This window comes from Podarcis tiliguerta, assembly GCF_965153285.1.
Source record: "Podarcis tiliguerta genome assembly, chromosome: 10".
Lineage (NCBI taxonomy): Eukaryota > Metazoa > Chordata > Lepidosauria > Squamata > Lacertidae > Podarcis > Podarcis tiliguerta.
The window spans coordinates 10,410,288-10,431,549 of NC_139543.1; the positions used below are offsets into that span (position 1 = coordinate 10,410,288).

At 44.4% G+C, this 21,262-nt stretch overlaps 1 protein-coding gene across 8 annotated transcripts in view; it reads left to right on the forward strand.

Annotated features, from left to right (window-relative positions):
* Window positions 1-21,262, forward strand: part of GRAMD4 (GRAM domain containing 4) — a 111,475-nt gene that overhangs the window by 44,786 nt on the left and 45,427 nt on the right. For all 8 annotated transcript variants that reach the window (XM_083399748.1, XM_083399749.1, XM_083399744.1 and 5 more), the window contains exon 4: window positions 19,167-19,287. In XM_083399748.1, coding sequence (XP_083255874.1) covers window positions 19,167-19,287 — 121 coding nt within the window. The remainder of the gene's footprint in view (window positions 1-19,166; window positions 19,288-21,262) is intronic.

Genomic DNA, 21,262 nt, shown 5'->3' on the forward strand with positions numbered 1-21,262 from the left:
GACCTAAGGCAGTTATGATCTGGCTCCAATCCAGCAGAGGGTATGGCGTTTAGCAGGAGTGGCACACATACGGCTCTTCGTAGAATGACAAAATCCCACCGATTGTTGACTTGGCAAGGGGAGAGGAGCAGGGAAATTGAATCTGACCCCCATTTTAGGATTCGTAAGATTCCAGCTCTTTAAGTGCTAGAGAACCACAGAAAGCTTCCTTATACAGAGTCATACCATTGTTCCACCCAGTTTAGGATTGAGTTTCCCAAACTTGGGTCTCCAGCTGTTTTTTTGGACTACAACGCCCATCATCCCTTGCTAGCAGGACCAGTAGTCAGGGATGATGGGAACTGTAGTCCAAAAACAACTGGAGAGCCAAGTTTTGGAAACTCTGCTCTACACTGGTTGGCAGCGACCCCCTTAACTTTGAGACAGGGTTGCTGGTCGCTGCCAGGAGATTTCGGGGTTTGGACATGCGGCCATCTGCATGTATATGAGATCCTCTCCCACTGAGTTTCAGCCCTTTACCGACCTGGGGATTTGCATGTTCCAGTCTGCCAGCTGAACCATGCAAATTTTGCACACATGCTTCCTAATCCAACTGAGGATTTTGCATGCTGCCTCTAGCCAGGCTGGAAAGTTTGTACCTGTATCACATGGGCTTAGTTCAAACAAGTCTTTGTATTGTGCCTTCTGTCTGCTGCTGCCCTAGTGGCCTTGAGCTCAAGGCCTGCTTTTTCTTCCTTTTCAGCGGATAAACAAGCCAAAGCGTAGCTTGACAGTGTTGGTTTAGACTTGTGTGTGCTTTGAATTTTGTCACCTCGCTCGAAGTGATTCGCTTGGCCTTGAATTACAGCTCTTGTAATTGTAATACAGTGGTACCTCGGGTTACAGATGCTTCAGGTTACAGACGCTTCAGGTTACAGACTCCGCTAACCCAGAAATAGTACCTCGGGTTAAGAACTTTGCTTCAGGATGAAAGCAGAAATGGTGCAGAGGCGGCGCGGCAGCAGTGGGAGGCCCCATTAGCTAAAGTGGTACCTCAGGTTAAGAACGGTTTCAGGTTAAGAACGGACCTCCAGAACGAATTATGTTCTTAACTCGAGGTACCACTGTACTTTGCAAGGAGGAGAGTTTTTCACACCTCGTAAGCAGAGGCGTTTCTCGACAGCTGCTGGCCTGTGGATTTGTAGAGGCCTGTGGTGCCGAAGGAAAATCTAACCTCTGTGTTTCCTCAACCAGAGTTTGAAATTAGCCAAGCGCCAGGTGCGTTTCCCACCAAGTAAAGATGTCTGGGTGCCAAGCTGGTGCTTGTCATCACCACCTGGAAGCGCATGCCTGGGGATCATTGGATATGGACTGTTTCCACACATTAATACCCCAAACTGTAGAATTCCATCAGTGGTATTTTATCTGCACAATTGGATTGAATTTATGGAACCAAATTGCTTTTCCTGTGCAGCCTGAGCAGGAACAGACACCCTTCAGAAAAACAGGTTGGAATAAACCAATATAGTATGTGAACTGTCCCTGGATCAAAGTGACCTTTCTTCTTTAAGTTCTCGACGTTCTTCGCCTGAGGCGCAGGTCAATTCTGTGTCCAGGGCAGCTGTCTACCAGCTCCATCTGGTATGCAGGCTGAGACCTTACCTGCCTGTTGACTGAATCGCCAGAGTGGTGCATGCTCTGGTTGTCTCCTGCTTGGACTACTGCAATGCGCTCTACGTTGGGCTACCTTTGAAGGTGACTCAGAAACTACAACTAATCCAGAATGTGGCAGCTAGACTGGTGACTGGGAGCGGCCGCCGAGACCACATAACACCAGTCCTGAAGGACCTACATTGGCTCCCGGTACATTTCCAAGCACAATTCAAAGTGTTGGTGCTGACCTTCAAAGCCCTAAACGGCCTCGGCCCAATAAACATTGAAGGAGCATCTCCACCCCCATTGTTCAGCCTGGACACTGAGGTCCATCTCCAAGGGCCTTCTGGAGGTTCCCTTACTGCAAGATATGAGGTTACAGGGTACCAAGCAGAGGGCCTTCTCGGTGGTGGCGCCCGCCATGTGGAACGCCCTCCCATCAGATGTCAAGGAAATAAACAACTATCTGACTTTTAGAAGACGTCTGAAGGCAGCCCTGTTTAGGGAAGTTTTTAATGTTTGAAGTTTTATTCTGTTTTTAGTGTTCCGTTGGGAGCCGCCCAGAGTGGCTGGGAAAACCCAGCCAGATGGGCGTTGTATAAATAACAAAATTCTTACTAATATTACTAACTGAGAATCAAATCACAATCAGTCCATTGTTTGAAAAATAAGACTTTAGAGCCCCCCCCAAATAGCAACTGGACGTTTCGTTTCAGTGACTGTGACCTTGATTTAAGGAACCTAGCCTATATTTCTGAGTTTCTAGCCCTGGTTAGGCTACGACGTGATTCAGAAGCCTATAAATGATGTGCTTTAGGTCTGCCCCATTCCTTTCTGAGCCAGTAAATAGTGTGTATCTGCAGTTGTCTGCCTCTTGCTCTTCTCTGGACCTTTGGTGCTAGGCTAATGCTGTAACAAATGCCTGACAGATACCATCAGAGCACCTACGGGTCTAGATACCTGATCCATGCATGACCTAGTAATATATACAGTTGTTGAAGACAGCTTGACACAGCACTTTATCCGCCGCCGCCGTGTTAAAATAGCATTCTCGAAAAATCGTAGGCACCCTGCCTAAAGCCTTCTTAACAGAGAGGAGTAAAAGAGAGGCGATTCGCCTGCCTTGGGTATATTTGTTTTCCTTTTTCTCCCGCTTCAGTTGCCCGCTCACACTCACCCTTCTGCTTCCGGGTTGTCACTTTTCACTAGCAACCGTCACTTATCATCTGCCTGAGTTCTGAGATTTGGCAACCTGTAGCCGTTCAAATCCATTACTTCAGTTGTGGAACCGAAAGGGAAGCGAGCTAGAAAACAGAAGTAATTAGGATGCTAACAAAACACGATGCTTGAGACTGCAGCAAGGAGGGAAATTTCCCCCTGTTTCATGGTATAGTACTTACTTTATAATTTTATTTATAAGAGTGTTTCAAAACTGCTGCCTCGTGTTTTTTTTAAAAATGCCTATATTAAGGAACGTAAGGGATTATCTTCGACAGAAAAATGCTTTGTAGGATAATATAATGCAGCAAATTGGAAGTTTTTGTTTTGCATGTGTTTAAAGCTGTTGAGAAGTCTTGGAAATGTTTAGTCGAAAAGAATGTGTGAAGTGCTGTGTTGAGGGAGTCATGTGTGCTAATATTTCTCAGCCAGCATTAAAAACGAAAACAAAGAAAGCCTGTTAGTGCATTATTGGGGGGTGCAGGATTTGGTTGGTCTGGTTTTTGAGTATTTTCATGATAAAGAGGAAGTAAACAGCAAGGTCGTAAGACATGACTTCAGTGTGTTACTTTGAAGAGTTATGAGCCTCTTTTCAAAATTGGAATTTTTAGGTGTATTGCCACCTAAAAATGAGGTTGCATTTTGGGGGGAAATGCAACTAAATGTGGAACATGGAAAATGCATTTGTATCTCTGCAAATTCACCCTTAGGGCTTTTTTCTCTGAATATTTTTTCAGTCTTCTTCTTCTTCTTCATCATCATCATCATCATCCTACGTTTTCCCCAGGTGGCTTATAGATAAAATACACAGATAAAATAGAAAACACTACACCCTATGCAATCCTCTTTTGCATCGCTTTGCCATTTTGGCTGCACAAGAATTCACTCTTGAGAATGAGTTTGCGGGGTATGATTTTGCCTCTGGTGCTAATAGAAAACTGGAAGCCTTTAATGTTCAGAGAGAAAGACTGAGAGCTTTGTAGATCAAAGGACATACCAGCAGTCCTGGAACGGGCCAAATTTAGTCACATTCAGAAACATTTCTTGCATTAGAGCTGGGCTGGGGAATCTTTTTCTGTCTGAAGGCCATGTTCCTCTCTGTGCAATCTTTCAAGGGCCGCATGCCAGCGGTGGGTGGGGCCAGAGACAAAACTGGGTGGAGCAATGGATGTAAACACTACCTTTGCAGAATCGTAGCGTTGGAAGGGGCCACGAGGGTCATCCAGTCCAGCCCCCGTCATTCAGGGATCTTTCGCCTACCGTGGGTCTCGAACCCACGGCCCTGCAATTAAGAATCTCATGCTGTACCAACTGAGCTGTTTCTCACCTTTGTACAGTAAGGCTGGTTTCTGCAGACGCTCACACTGTCTCGCCTCCCTCCAGACAAGCGAGAGGGACCACTGAAGCCCAAGGACACATTGCAGTCAGGGGCAGGAAACGGGGCTGGTGAGGAGCGTGGTCTGGGGAGAGTTTTGGGGGCCAGATTTGCGGGGTCTGAAGGGCCGCATTGGGCCCTGGGCCTGAGGCTCCCCACCTATGTATTAAAATGAGGGTCAGGACCATTCATTTCCCACTGGTTCCCAGAATTAAATCAGCATCATTTTCATTCTGCATGTGTTCTTTCTTTGAGCTGCGCAGCCCATTAAGGATCCGAAACAGACATGCATTCTTCTTCTATTATTCCCCTTCAGTCCATCTAGTAGGGTTGCGAATGTGATCCGTGTGCAGAGTGCGATTTAGCACTTCTGCGCATGCGCGATCGCCGAAACCCGGAAGTAACCCGTTCCAGTACTTCCGGGTTTTGGCGGTCTGCAACCCGAAAAAATGCAACCTGAAGCGGCTGTAACCCGAGGTATGACTGTACTGAATGGGGCTGGGCGATAGCTGGTTTTCACCATCATGATATATCATGATGTCTGAAATGAGGATGGATCGTTGTAGAGGCATCCACTGGCTTCACAGTTTCCCCCACATCGTGATTTTTGCCGGCGCCTGCTCTCGTGATTCGCTGCCCCCGTGGGGGGGCGGGAGAACTGAGACGGCGAAGTTAACCAGGGCTGCAGGAATCAAGAGAGAAGCATTGGCTGGCTTCACATTGTGATTTTTGCCTAGCACGCACCCGCTCACACCATGATTCACAATCTGTTGCCTGGTCAAAAATGGTCAAACCGACCGGCTCTAACATATAGAATAAGAGAGGAAGAGAACAAGAAGAACATTCGTTTAAGGAAGATTGGGAAAATGTTTATTGATTATATGAGGGAAGATTGTGTACCTTTGAAAACGTTGGCAGCATTAAGGTAAATTCAACAGTGTAAATAAGTTTTGATGGAAGTGACAATGGAATACTGAATGGTTAGTTTACAGTCATACCTCATGTTGCGTTAGGTTCACGTTGCGTCTTTTTGGCTTGTGAACGCTGCAAACCTGGAAGTGTATACTTCTGGGTTTCGCCGCTTGCGCAGAAGTGTTCTCTGTGCTTTGTGTATGCGCAGAAGCACTCTATTGCACTCCGTGCTTGCGCAGAAGCGCTGCTCTAGTTGCGGACTTTTCGGGGTGCGAATGGCACCCCGGAACAGATCGTGTCCGCAACTAGAGGTACCACTGTGTATAAAATATGCTGGGATTTATGCTATGCAAAATGAACCATGGAAAGCGAAGAAGTCATTGATATTTTAAGGTTGTATTCTAAATTGTAAGACAATTTTTTTTATAAAAGTTAGAGAGAGAGAGAGAGAGAGAGAGAGAGGGAGGGAGGGAGAGAGAGTGTCAAACCGATATCACCATATATGGACTTCAAACTGGTTTTGGATGATATATTGCTATATTGCCCAGACCTAGTACTGAAGATGCTGTGTTAGTCGTTGCAAAATTAGCACCATAAGGGGAAATGTGGAGGGTTGTTCTGATATCCTCTTCCTTTTACACCTTTCCCACCTTGAGTCAGAGTGGGCTGAGTGTTCTGCCCGCCTGCTTCAGCCGCAACAGCAGACTGAAAGCTTTGCCATCAGCTCCACCCGGGTGCCAGAAACCTGCAAGCCAAAACCTCTGTTGGGGGCTGCCTTGCAGAAATCCATTTGGTGGTTCTGCAGAAAGCATGCGCTTAGAACGGAAGCTCCATAAAACGTGGGTCTCTTCTGATGCTGTTGTTTTAGGAGAAGCTAGCTGTACGCCTCCAACTAAGTCATTGTGAAGCAGAAAAAGCTCTCCTGATTCTGCCCTTAATAAACCATTTTTAAAAACCCAGGAATCTTGAAAGGAGACGTTTCACTGGGATAAACAATTGCAACTGTCAAGTGGTGTTGTTAGCAATGGTAAAATGTGAGATAGGGCGCTCTGCACCCTTTCAAACAGTTCTCTGTTAAAATAAACAAAATCTCCTGTTGCATTGAGAAGAACAATGCAATTAGCTGCTTGTTGAAACATCCAGCGCAAAACACTCCCATGTGGATTTCTGAGCATCACAGGCAGAACAGCCTGCCTTTATTTATCAAGACAGAAAGGATGCAATGCTAACAAGGCTTTGCTGTTGAGTTCACCTGCCACTTTTCCCAGTTACAGTGAGCTTTTCTGATGACTGAGCTATAAAAACTGGTCCCAGCCCCCTTGCAGAAGTCATTTCTCGCGTACTCAAGCCTAGATTGACAAATTTTTCACTCCTCTTTGGGAACAGCACGTCTTGGTTTTCTCAGAGGTTAGCCAGTCACCGCGAACTCTGTTAAACCCTTAACAGATGAGGGATTTGTGCGACATCTCTAGTGTATAAAAGATGCCAGACTTGCTGAAGTTCCGGGATAGATCTGTCATCATTCCTGTAATAGCCCATGAGTAAAATAGTATCAGTGAAACACCTTGTGAGGAAAATAAAAAAAATAAAAGTAATGCTTGGTGGTTTGTAAGCACGGGAATTTGAATAGCTTCTTATCAGCTACACCCGAATTCTATCACGACAGCTTATTTGTGGCATGACCAGTTTGGTTTTTATGACTGTGATCAGGATGGGTCCGGTAATCCCGTATAATTTTGCAAATTAATGGCAAAAGCCAGTAAGCCTTCCTTAACATTTCTCAGTACTGGAGAGAATAAGGCAGCGCTTGCCTGTGTGTAGCTACTTCATATAAATGCGTGCAGTTTGGGAATGTGGCCTGTAAATCGCTGCATCATTCACCAAGGGAACAGTGCTAAATTTGGGGAGCCAGCGTAATTTAAGGGCAGATGGGGCTTGTCAGCCTGGGAAGGTAGCCCATCGAGCTGAAGAAAAGCTCTGCTCCTAAACCTCTCCTGCCTTGCAGGGCATCTTCAGGAGAAGAAGAGGCTAAGGAGGACACCAGGCATCCCCAACCTGCGGCCCTCCAGATGTTTTGGCCTACAACTCCCATGATCCCTAGCTAACAGGACCAGTGGGCAGGGATGATGGGAACTGTAGTCCAAAACATCTGGAGGGCCGAAGGTTGGGGATGCCTGGAGTAAACCCTACACAAATCCAGAGTGGAGTCCCTAAGTGTGAGGAGCAGTTGCGTAACAGCTCTCAGCAACTCAGCATTTTGGCTAGTCTACTTTATTTACATATAAACACACACAGAGCACTGCAACGTGGCTCCCTCTCTCTCTAGCATCAGGCAGCAAAGAGAAAAAAGAACAAAGGACAATCGTCCCACTTCACGGAACACAGTAACACAAACATCCTGTCTCTGTCACATCCCACTTTGTGGAGTCAAAACATACACTGACATGTGATAGACAACAATCCCATGACTGCAGCCATGGAGCAGGAATTCTAACACTAAGATGGTTGGATGGCGCCCTGTATGGCTGCGTCGGCAACTCCTGCAAATAAGCTGGTGCCAAACATATCACGCTGCTTTCCTTTGGACCCCATGAATAAGCTCAGTTTGTGTGCTTTATTTTACTGTTTGGCATTTCTTCTAAACTAGAGAGCTTGTTTCCATTGGCAGGCGAAAGATTGCTAAACCGCCCCAGAGAACCTGTCAATCGTAAGTATCTCGCAGGCAGGAGGGGGCCAAATATCCACATATCTCTAGATATTAGATATTATCTAATATCTCATGACATCCCCAGAGACAATAAAAATGTATCCCTCTATGCAACAGCAGCAGCCAGGATATTGATTGCAAGGAATTGGAAGGGGGAGAAAATCCCATCAGTATTAGAATGGCAAAATAAACCCTGTGAGTTTGTAGAAATGGCAAAATTGACGGCAATTATTAGAGGCCACTCAATCAGAGAATAATTAAAGAGTGGAATGGAGTGAAGGAATACATAAAAAATATGGTTCCGGAATCAAAATATGAATAAATAATGTGAAAAACATGCAGGGCTAAGTAAGAAAATAACAACAGAATTAATTGAACGATTATCAAACTATAACAACACAAGATGGAAGAAGTAAAAAATTGAGATCACACATGGGTGAAGGCGAGTGGAGGGTATATTGGAATTTATAATATCACTTATAATATACATTTTCTAATCGTGTTATATTTATATACAGCAAAGGGAAGTTTAGAGTAATTAGGTATATTTTAATTCAGGTAATTTATGTAATAGGTTTATGTTAGAAAACGAATATGGATTCTGAATTGATTGTTTGTAATTCTCTTTGGTTTAGGAATAATAAAGAAATTTGGAAAAAAATAATAATCCACATATCTCAGCACCTTCCATTTTCTTAAGTGTTTGAGCCTTCCCATGAAAGAGGGAAATTGGCAATTTGTCTTGCCCTTTGTCCCTGCCCCCAAAGTCCACGTGATAAATGCAAGATTGCCACCCAGGCATCCCTCCCGTAGCTACAAAACCCAGTTCAAACTCCATTTCAGGCCTTGGCTTTCGGGAGACTGTGGTTAACGTTGGCACTGATGAGTTGGCAACTGCGGTCGAGGGAGGAGAATGGCAGGGAGTCTGCCCATGTAAACATTTTAGTGCTTCTCCGCCTGTCCATTTGCAGGTGAGCAGAATGACATGGGGAAGGCTCTGTGTCGAGAGCCTTGGATCGTTTTCGTTTGCCGTGACACTTTTGCTGCTGCTGTTTTTTGCGCGTGGTGGTCGTAATCTGTGTTATTCCTGGAGTGTGAAGAGGCAGCCTGCCAAAAAAAGCCACCGCTTTAAGTGGGATTGCCATTTGCGTATGTTATAAGAGCAGCAGCTGAGACAGGTTGCTGAAGAAATTTGTACTCTGACCTTGTAGGACAAGGGACATGGGATATGGGAGATATCCACATATCTTTCTGTGTCATTTAGGAGAGTCTGATCTGTTAGGGGGTCTTCAGTTGGCTCCGATTTGATCTTCTTGGGGAAATTCCCCAGTGCTGAAAGTGCAGTTCTCGTCGCCATCTTTCTAGAGGACATTCTCAGTGGCTCCACTGTCATTGAGTTTCCTGCCTAAGAAGGCCTGCTAAGCAATCTCTAGCATTAGTGGGGTTTTTTAGATCTCAACTAAAATGTAAATATTTCAATAATAATATTACCAAAATGTTGCCTTTTTATTACTAAAAAACCCCAGCATACTGGCTGTTCTGCTTTGGTGACTCTCAATTTAAGCTTATGGGTTCAACTCTCAATTAGTTTGTGGACAGCTAATTAACTGCCTCACCCACTTCCACTGCCTCACCCAGCCATGTTAATATTAGTAAAACACTTTTCCTTTATGCATTTATGCTGATTTTTACTGTAGGTCACTGTAGGTTTACACACACACACACACACACACACACACACACGCACAGTGGTACCTCGGGTTACATACACTTCAGGTTACAGACTCTGCTAACCCAGAAATATTACCTCGGGTTAAGAATTTTGCTTCAGGATGAGAACAGAAATTGTGCTCCGGCGGCGTGGCAGCAGTGGGAGGCCCCATTAGCTAAAGTGGTGCTTCAGGTTAAGAACAGTTTCAGGTTAAGAACAGACCTCCGGAACGAATTAAGTACTTAACCCGAGGTACCACTGTGTTGTGTGTTTGTGGTAAAGGACTCCTGGCAGTTAAGTCCAGTCGCGAACGACTCTGGGGTTGCGGCGCTCACCTCGCTTTACTGGCCGAGGGAGCCAGCGTTTGTCCGCAGACATTTTTTCCGGGTCATGTGGCCAGCATGACTAAGCCGCTTCTGGCGAAACCAGTGCAGCACATGGAAATGCCTGTTTACCTTCCCGCCGGAGCGGTACCTATTTATCTACTTGCACTTTGACGTGCTTTCGAACTGCTAGGTCGGCACGAGCTGGGACCGAACAATGGGAGCTCACCCCATCGCGGGGATCCAAACTGCTGACCTTCCGATCGGCAAGCCCTAGGCTCTCTGGTTTAACTCACAGCGCCACCTGCGTCACACACACACACACACACACACACACACAGAGTGGTACCTCGGGTTACAAACACTTCGGGTTACAGACTCCACTAACCCGGAAGTAGTACCTTGGGTTAAGAACTTTACCTCAGGATGGGAACAGAAATCGCGCAATGGCGGCAGCGGGAGTCCCCATTAGCGAAAGTGCGCTTCAGGTTAAGAACGGTTTCAGGTTAAGATACACACACACACACACACACACACACACACACACACACTATGTGAACTGCCACAACGTCTCCTTTTAAGCCAAAAGGAGGGGGTGTATCATCCTACAAACGAATAAATAACATAACCTTCTTTAATTTCCACCCTCCTTCATCATACAAATCTGATCTCCCCACAGCAACCCCCCAACCCTTGGTAAGCACGTTTTTTTCAGTCCTGTCCAATTACATTTTATTTGTTCAAAGTTCCCTTTGTTTCAGCTGACTCCTGGATGGCTTTGCTAACATCTACTGTGCTGCTCTCCAATGGATTGGTTAAACAGGCTAAGTGTCTCGAAGAGACCAATCATAATGATACAGGCTGTGCTGACCTACATTAACTTTTTTGGCTCTCTAATGCTTGGCACTTTGCCATACGGAGTCCTGTTAAACTCCCAGAGGATGCCTTGCTCTTTGCTTCATGGGAATTTTCACTTGAGGGCCGTAGAAAAGTTGGTGGTTCCTTTGATACCATTGTATTCCTCGGACCTAATGCAAAATTCAACCCAATAATGCATCACGACACATCCTGAAATAGGAGCAGAAATACTAAATAGGGAAGTTTTAGCATATTTAGGGAAGTTTTTAATGTTTGATTGTGTTTTTAATGTTCTGTTGGAAGCTGCCCAGAGTGGCTGGGGAGGCCCGGCCAGATGGGTGGGGTATAAGTAATAAATTATCATTATTATAATTATTATAAATAAAACTCTTCCCTGTACAGTGGTTGGCATAGTGGATTTTTCTCTGGGTATGCCCCAGTTCATCTCGAAGCATCACAGTAGCAGCAACTTTGTGCCCCATCCATTCTAAGCTTCTCCATTTCCATGGTGGCTGTCTTGCCTGTCCATTCACACCCTTCTCATTGCAAGGGTAATTTTTTGATATAGATATAAATTTTATTTTTGCGTTTCTATTTTACATAAACAAAGGAATTAAAAACAGAAACATATACAGTCGTACCTTAGATCTCAAACGCCTTGGCTCCCGAACAAATTGGCTCCCGAATGATCGAAAGCCGGAAGTGAGTGTTCCGGTTTTCGAATTATTTTTGGAAGCCGAATGTCCAGCGTGCTGGAAACTCCTGCAGCCAATCAGAAGCTGTGCTTTGGTTTCCGAACGTTTTGGGTCGAATGGATTTCCAGAATGGATTCTGTTCGACTTTCAAGGTACGACTATAACCCTTTCTGACACCCCTCCCAACTTCTCGTTGTAAGGCTAAGAACCTACATGATGGAAGGTCAAGATAATGGACTTTGCAGAAATGGCAAAATTAACGGCAAAGCTCAGAGACTATGATAATGAGAAATTTTAAAAAGAGTGGGAATCGTTTATTGTTTATGTGCAAAAATACTGTAAACTGTAATACTGTAAACACCTTGATACATTGGCAGGCTTTTAGGTATATGCTTGCAACTAGTAGAAAATTAGATAAAATTAAGGGAAATAATGGAAAAAGCTTAAGAATGGATATGTGGAAGAAATTGGTTAATATAAGGTTCCAGAAGAGGGTGTGGAGGGAAGTACAGAGATTTAAAGAAACTCAAAGAGAAGGTTTGTGAAAAGGTATTTGTTTTTATTTGTAAAGATGTAACTGTGAAAAACTAATAAAAATTTATTAACAAAAAAAGAAAAAGAAAAAAAAAGAACTGACACGGAACTGGAAATTAATTGCTCGTCACTACGAACAGGTTGACTATATTCACAGTTCCCTACCGTTGCAGTAAATCAGAGTTTAGCATTATGAGAATCTTAACCGTTGCTAGTGAAAACAAGCAAGCTTAATTAACTATGGTTTGTATATTGAGTCTTTTCATACACAAACCATAGTTTGTCTGCTGTTAATCTAAAAAGGAAGCAAGTCCTTGTGGGAATTACAGGGACAGAACTACCCAAACTCTATAGAAATTTATTCACGTATGCGACTACAGCGGCAAGAATGCTACTTGCCCAAAAATGGAAAGAAGAAGTAGACCCAGCAAAAGAAGAATGGATGCAAAAACTTATGGAATATGCAGAAATGGCAAAACTTACCAGAAAAATAAGAAATCAAGATAACAATTTTTTTTATATATGAAAGAATGGAAATGGTTTATTGAATATTTTCAAGTAAACTGTAAACAGATATTGGCAGGATTATTGTAATAACCTGCAGTTTTATAAGAGTATATATTTAAAGTGGGGTGGCACTGTGGTCTAAACCACAGAGCCTTGGGCTTGCTGATCGGAAAGTCGGCAGTTCGAATCCCCGTGAGCTCCCATTACTTGGTCCCTGCTCCTGCCAACCTAGCAGTTTGAAAGCACGTCAAAGTGCAAGTAGATAAACGGTCAGGGGTACCTTTACCCTTACCTATATTTAAAGTAGATGGATAACTCAGCAAACTATGTTAATTTGGATATGCAGAGATATTAAAAATAAATTTAAGGAACCACAGAAAGAGGGGGAAGGGGGCCAAGTTTTGAAATGTTAAAATGATTGTAAAATTATTGAATTGTATAAAATTGAGAATCATAAATAAAATTGTTTTTTAAGTGCTTCTGAGCTCCTTTTCATTGTCGTGCCAGATGAGGGGGGAAGGATAGGTTCATTTTTTTTGGTCATCTTATGTCCATTTGCTAGTTCTGAATGTAAATGGCATAACCAAAAGCAGCAAATGCCTCTTTGATTACAGGTGAAGGCTCTGCCCATGAGTCGGACAGTGTGTGAGGTTTGATCAGTCAGCTCAGTACCAATTATACAATACCCTTGATGCAAAATACTATTTTGGAAAGAGCCTCTAAAGAGATTTGCCATAATTAACACGGGCTTAGTAAAGCTATTTCTGCCTTGTGTTTACACAGGGAAATAGTAGCATTGATCCGCGCAGCCAGCTGACGGCATTAAACTTGCCAGTGGCCTCATTATTTAACTTGGCCTCTGCAAGCGTAGCATACCGGCAGTTCTGCTTTGGTGACTCTCAATTTAAGCTTATGGGTTTGACTCTCAATTAGTTTGTGGACAGCTAATTATCCTGTCATCTTTCATTCTGGTCAGAACATTGCACAGGTATGAAGTGCCTGCTCCAGCCTGTGAAGGACGCAATGTACAGCTGTTTCATTTGTTGTTGTTCAGTCGTTTAGTTGTGCCCGACTCTTCTTGACCCCATGGACCAGAGCACTCCAGGCACTCCTGTCTTCCACTGCCTCCCGCAGTTTGGTCAAACTCATGCTGGTAACTTCGAGAACACTATCCAACCATCTCTTCCTCTGTCGTTCCCTTCTCCTTGTGCCCTCCATCTTTCCCAGCATCAGGGTCTTTTCCAGGGAGTCTTCTCTTCTCATGAGGTGGCCAAAGTATTGGAGCCTCAGCTTCAGGATCTGTCCTTCCAGTGAGCACCCAGGGCTGATTTCCTTAAGAATGGATAGGTTTGAATGGATAAGCTCTGCTACATCAGGCCAATTGCCCAACGGTCCATCATTCTGTTCCCGGTGAAGGGCAACGAGATGCCTACTGTCAGCTCATAAGCAAAGCATGGTGATAATGGTCCTGTTTGTCTCCAATGTCTGGTCTTCCAGGGAGGCCTCCCACAACCAACTTGGTCAGGAATAAAGGAAGCCGTAGTCGAACAACATCTGGAAGGCATCTGGTTCGAGAAAGTTGATTTGCACAGTTCTGTGTTGATGTTGCTTGGGGGGAAAACAGATCATGCAAAGTGCTTCTGGTTGTCTTCCCTATCTGAAATGTAATACACTTCAGTACAGTGGTACCTCGGTTCTCAAATGCCTTGGTATTTGAACAACTTGGAACCCAAACAGTACAAACCTGGAAGTAAGTGTTCTGGTTTGTGAACTATTTTCGGAAGCGAAATGTGCTTCGTTTTGAGTGCTATGCTTCCAATTTGCGTGTTACTCTGAGGTCTGTCTGTTTTTGCTATTTATTTTGCGTTTTTGCAGCTTTTTGAGTGACTGTGGAACCCAGTTCAGCTACTGATTGATTGATTCATTCATTGTGTGACTTCAGTACATTGTTTATTGCTTCCATTTTATGGATCAGTGGTCTCGTTACATAGTACAATTCATGTTTTATGCTGTTATCAAAAGCCTGGAGCGGATTAATCCATTTTGCATTACTTTCTGTGGGAAAGCGTGCCTTGGTTTTGGAACGCTTTGGTTTTGGAACGGACTTCTGGAACGGATTAAGTTTGAGAACCAAGGTACCATTGTACTAGTTTAAAAAGGTCAGAAAATTAAAGGAATAAAGGGGCTTTTTACTGTTTCCTAAACACCTCTTACCTCACAGATTGCAAGAAGGGGAAGGCACATGTTTGGAGGAGTTGAAACACTGAGTTTTACTCATCACAGATACATTAAGAGCAAGAGACAAGTGTTTCCTCTCTTCCCATCATGTGGTTGCCTCTTTCTGAAATGTTGCCTTAAGTGTTTCAGAAAGAGCTCTGTATGTGTGCAACTGCTGTGCCCCTGCTAAGGTTTAAGGAAGAGCGAGCATGTGAAATTCTGTGGGCAACCAAAGGGGTTGCTGTTATTTTCAGTTTCAAGTATAACTCCAGATCCATTGGGGCAGAAAGTGGTGACCCGTTTGGGAGAGAAGAGATTGTGGACACCCCTTGACATTCAGATTAAATCTTATCGTCTGGAATACAGTACCGTATTTTTCGCCCTATAGGACACACTTTTCCCCATCCAAAAATGAAGGGGAAATGTGTGTGCGTCCTATGGGGCAAATGCAGGCTTCGCGCACCTCTCCGCAAGCAGCGGGAGCCCAGCGCTGGGATCCCGCTGCTTGCGGAGAGTTGCTTGCATGCTGAAGCCTGCCTGCGCTGAGCTCAGCGCGTCCAGGCTTCGCGGACCTCTCCGCAAGCAGCGGGAGCCAGCGCTGGGCTCCCATGGCTTGCAGAGAGCTGCCTGTTTGGGGGCTGGGGTCGGGGGAAGCTTGGGCTTCCCCCGCCCCAGCCCCGCGCCTGGGGGAAAAATAATTCCCCCCCTTTGTTCCCCCCCAAAAAAACTAGGTGCGCCTTATGGGACGGTGCGTCCTATAGGCTGAAAAATACGGTAGTTTTGACTGGGCATGAGCTGAAACCAGCCTCACACCTTGGACCATATGACTGCTGGATATTCTCTCTGTGTGTTTGAGAATCATTTGTTCCAGAAACAGAGAAGAACTGAGAAGAGGTCTCCAGAAGCAGCAGAAGGCTGAGATTGTGTTGTCTATGCAAGGACGTTTTCTGTGGGTACTGTTCTTTGGACATGCGCAGTGTGGCAGGACGTACAGTGGTACCTCAGGTTATGTACTTAATTCGTTCCGGAGGTCCGTTCTTAACCTGAAATTGTTCTTAACCTGAAGCACCACTTTAGCTAATGGGGCCTCCTGCTGCCGCCGCGCCACCGGAGCACGATTTCTGTTCTCACCCTGAAGCAAAGTTCTTAACCTGAAGCACTATTTCTGGGTTAGCAGAGTCTGTAACCTGAAGCGTATGTAACCTGAGGTACCACTGTATATAAGGCTATTATATTTAAGTACTGTATCGCAAATCTGCACATTGTTGTTGTTTAGTCGTTTAGTTGTGTCCGACGCTTCGTGACCCCATGGACCAGAGCACGCCACTCCTGTCTTCCACTGCTTCCCACAGTTTGGTCAAACTCATGTTGGTAGCTTCGAGAACACTGTCCAACCATCTCGTCCTCTGTCGTCCCCTTCTCCTTGTGCCCTCCATCCTTCCCAACATCAGGGTCTTTTCCAGGGAGTCTTCTCTTCTCATGAGGTGGCCAAAGTATTGGAGCCTCAGCTTCAGGATCTGTCCTTCCAGTGAGCGCTCAGGGCTGATTTCCTTAAGAATGGATAGGTTTTTTCTTCTTGCAGTCCGTGGGACTCTCAAGAGTCTCCTCCAGCACCATAATTCAAAAGCATCAATTCTTCAGCAATCAGCCTTCTTTATGGTCCAGCTCTCACTTCCATATATCACTACTGGGAAAACCATAGCTTTAACTATATCGACCTTTGTTGGCAAGGTGATGTCTCCAACACCTTGCTGTCACGCAAACCTAGCTTCGATGTATGATCTTCTGAAATTCAGGAGCAACAATGCAACATTTAAAGTAAAATACAGTACCAATGCAAGAAGAACCGGGGTGAAAACCATATTTGTAGGATATGTTCCAGTGTTATAAAGTATCTGGAACTAGAATGGTGGAGGAAAAGCTATCAAAGGTGTGGAAAATCTCCAGTTATCAGAAACCCAACAAGAATCCTATCCTGATGTGAAGCTTGAAGAAGTTCAAGTATTCAGTAGAATATCTCCTTTCCAGATCTCGCTGAAGAATTGAGATATAATCACCTGAGACCTTTCTTCAGGTGTTTCCTCCATGAACAGCCTGGAGGGCAGCAACAAGAGAGCGGGCCTTTTCTGCGATGCCTTCTAGAACTTTCTCCCCAAGGAGACTCACCTGGCACCTTCATTACATATCTTTAGGCACCAGGCACAAATATTCCTCTTCTCCCAGTCCTTTGGTTAATTAAACAATCTTTCAAACTGGGTGTGTGTATTGTTTTGGTTTCTTACTACGTTACACATTTTTGTGTTTTTATATTGTAAACCACCCTGTGGTTCTCAGATGAAGGGCAGTCTAGAAATTTAAAAAATAAAGTAGTTATAATAAACAAATTAGGTACACAGTATATGGTAGCATAAAAATCACCTGATGTTGCATCTTTCCTCTGGTGTTTTTTGTGGGTTTTTTTTTAAGAGCTTCCTCCATAGAACAATGAGGAAAGCTTTTGAGGCCAGCATGGTATCAGAATAATTACCTTAAAAACCAGAGTGTACAAACCCTTGGATGACTCAAAGTTATCCTCCATCCCCCCCCTGCCCGCTTTTTCATTTCCCACCCACCTGCATTAGTTTGAGTGACTGTGCAAACAATTCTTAAAAGGTCATTAAAAATAAAATGAAGGCAAATGGACAAAAGAAGCCTTTCATAAAGCTAGCATGAGCACTGCGCTATGTTAATCCGGTGGGCTAGACCTTTAAAAGCAATAATAGCTTGCATTATTAGTAAGCCAGTATTGTCAGAACCATTTTCCTTCCTAGAAAAAAGCAAAAAACAAAAAGAAATATCCTGTGAGTACGGCTTTAGAATGGCAAAAGCATTTACTGTAGAGTGAGCTTTGCATTACCAATCGTATTCTTCGCTGGGTGCATGCAAGCTATCTATGAGATGTGAAGGAATATTCACTTTGCAAGTATGACCCATATAATACTACAGCTGTACCTTGGTTCTCAAACGTTTTTTGATATAATTTTTATTATTTTCATTAATAAAACATATAACAACATTACAATAATCAATCAAATGCATTTGCTCCGCTGAGCTCATGACTTTCCTCCCTTCAACTGGTTTTCTGTTTCCTCAGAAGTTATGCATGCCTTTCTAATGTCAGTTTCTGTCCTTTAATACAAATCGAGCCCTTCTGTTGTTAATGGTCAGATACTAATTATTACCCTACGTTGCAGGATTTATGTCAGTCCTGCTAGTGTCTTCAGGTTTTTAGAATAATCTCTTAAATAATAATTTTACTCCACTCTCTCTGGAATTTCTGATCGCCTTGGTTCCGAATCCTCATAGTCATTTTGGCCAATTCTGCTTATTTCATCATCTTCATCTGCCACTTCACAATCATTGGTAATTCTTGTAATTTCCATCTTTGGGCCAAACCTTGTGTCTCAAATTTAATCCGTTTCGGAAGTCTGAATTTTACTATCTAACGAGACCATTGATCCATGTAATGAAAGCAATAATCAACGTACTGCACTATAAAATAAATAGGACAGTATTGTAGATGATAAAAATTTAAATTATTATTATTTCTTACCTGCACTGGTGATCCGTCATTGTTTGGATGGGAGGCTTTTCTCCATTTCCGCAGTCACACAATCAATCAGTAGCTGAACTGGGTTCCACACAGCCACAAAAACAAATGAACCGAAAAAGCCTCAAAAACAAAAACGCAGAATAAAGAGCAAAAACAAAAGCACCAAACTTAATCCGTTCCGGAAGTCCGTTTGACTTCTGAAATGTTCAAAAACCAGGGCACTGCTTCTGATTGGTTCAGGCACCCCAGAAACAATAGCCAACAGTCGCATCGGATGTTCGGCTTCCAAAAAACATTCGAAAACCGGAACACTTACTTCCGGGTTTTCGGCCTTTGGGAACCAAGGCATTTGAGAACCAAGGTACCACTGTATTTGCATACCCCGTCCAAGCCTATTCCTCTTCCTGAGTACAGCCCTGGGGAACATGAACAACCCATTCAGCCTTTTAAGTTCCTAGGTTTGGTGCTTGATTTTAGTCTGGCTGTCAAGGACGCGGGTGGCACTGTGGGTTAAACCACAGAACCTAGGGCTTGCTGATCAGAAGGTTGGTGGTTCGAATCCCCGCGATGGGGTGAGCTCCCGTTGCTCGGTCCCTGCTCCTGCCAACCTAGCAGTTCGAAAGCACGTCAAAGTGCAAGTAGATAAATAGGTACCACTCTGGCGGGAAGGTAAACGGCGCTTCCATGCGCTGCTCTGGTTCGCCAGAAGCGGCTTAGTCATGCTGGCCACATGACCCGGAAGCTGTACGCCGGCTCCCTCGGCCTATAGAGCGAGATGAGCACCACAATCCCAGAGTCGGTCACGACTGGACCTAATGGTCCTTTACCGTTACCTTTTTATCAAAGACAACCCCCTTATTTTATCTTTCCTCCCTTTTTTAACAGAGGAGGAGCTCAGGAAGCTGCGAGAAGAAACGAATGCTGAAACACTGAAACAAGAGCTGGAAAAAGAACGTCTACGGAGGATAGAACTGGAGCAAAAAGTCAATGAAATACTTAAAACCAGGTAGGGTTTTTTACTGCAAGGTGCAGTACAGCTGTGTGTGTGTTGTGGGTTTTGTATTTTTTTTTTTAAGAGACCAGGCTGTTCTCTAGGTGATTTCGCCCTGGGAATGATGACCAATAAAACCTAAAATTTCTTCCTTTTGGTACTCGGTGATTTTGAAGCAGTGACATTTCTAGAATCCATACAAGGCTGTATAGAAATCTGATTTCTTTCGTTTTAAAAAAATATTTTCATGGTCATACTCAGCAGCTGAGATGCATTGTGTCATTTATTTCCTGGTTGGGTTTCAAAGTGCTGTCCTCCTCTCCCATCTAAGTGGCATTTTTGCCCTTGTTACCAACATTTGGGTGACTTCGGACATCGTAGTGTCAGAAGCCGGAAAAACAGTTAACCAGACTGAATCCATCCTCATTGAAAGCCTGCTAACCGTTAATTAAGCAGTGACAATTGGCCTCAAATCTATTATTTGGTGGGAAGATCCTCTCTTCACAGAGAGGTGAAATCTATGGTGTTTTTGGGTGGTTTCATGTCTCCTCTGTAGGAAAAGCAGAGACTAATGAATTGGTCTGCCTGTGAGACAACTTATATATTAAGTATTTCTGAATCATATATTATGTGACAAGGAGAACAGATTGCCCCAGTGGAAAGTAATTCATTTCTTTGTGTTTTTCAAGAGCTCCTATCACGCCCATGTAAAGAAGACATACTAAACAAGCCCAGTGGCATCAGTTTCATAGATTTATCTATAAGGATGCTCAGGGATTGTCTAGCGCTGGGTGTAGCATCTGCTGCAAGAGGCACGTTGCCAACGAAACAAATGTCTAAATGATTTGAAATGGTCTGATCAGCCATTTGTCTGATGCAAATTGCATTCTGTCACTTCTGCGTTTTACAAGTTGTGAGCTAGTTTTATCGCATAACAGAACTGTAATTACTGCTAGCAGTATGTGTTCCTTTCAAACGGGAGCTACCGTACTTTTCCGTCTATAAGACGACTCCGTGTATAGGACGACCCCTGTTTCTGGGGACTCAGATTTAAGAAAATGGGGGGAGATGGCACAGAGTTGGAAAGGATTACCGAGAGTTGTTGAGTTTTTTGGGGGGGATTGCCAAAAATCGCTCACCTGGTAAAGGTAAAGGGAGCCCTGACCATTAGGTCCAGTCGTGACCGACTCTGGGGTTGCGGCACTCATCTCGCTTTATTGGCCGAGGGAGCCGGCGTACAGCTTCCAGCTCATGTGGCCAGCATGACTAAGCCGCTTCTGGCGAACCAGAGCAGCGCACGGAAACACCGTTTACCTTCCCGCCGGAGCGGTACCTATTTATCTACTTGCACTTTGACGTGCTTTCGAACTGCTAGGTTGGCAGGAGCAGGGACTGAGCAACGGGAGCTCACCCCGTCGCGGGGATTTGAACCGCCGACCTTCTGATCGGCAAGTCCTAGGCTCTGTGGTTTAGATCCGACTCCTGTCTGTCCCATTGCCGGCAGAAGCTGCAGATCGCCCGCCCAACTGCCGGAGCACCAGCCAATCAACACCAGCCATTGAAGCAGCAACCAATAGCATGCACAATAGCTGCTGACAGCTTCGGCAGCAACCAATCAGACGTCCACCCTATGCACTACCCATGTATAAGATGACCCCAACTCTTTAGCATGATTTTTACAGAAGAAAGCATAGTCTTATACACAGAAAAGTACTGCATTTCCGCTGTAGCAGGCAAGGGGAATCTTTGGCCCTACGGATGTTGCTGAATTTCAACACCCTCCAGGCCCAGCAAGCATGGCCAATGGTTAGGGAGGATGGAACTTGTAGTTCAGCCATATCTGGGGGTGGGGGAGGTCCCCCAGAACTGCTCTATAGCCTCTGTTTTTTTGCTGCCATGTATAAGCTCTCTCCTTTGCTTTTATTTAAGATGGTTTGCAACCTTTTATGCATTTCTGTATTACCTGCACTTCACCGCAGAGCAGTTTTGG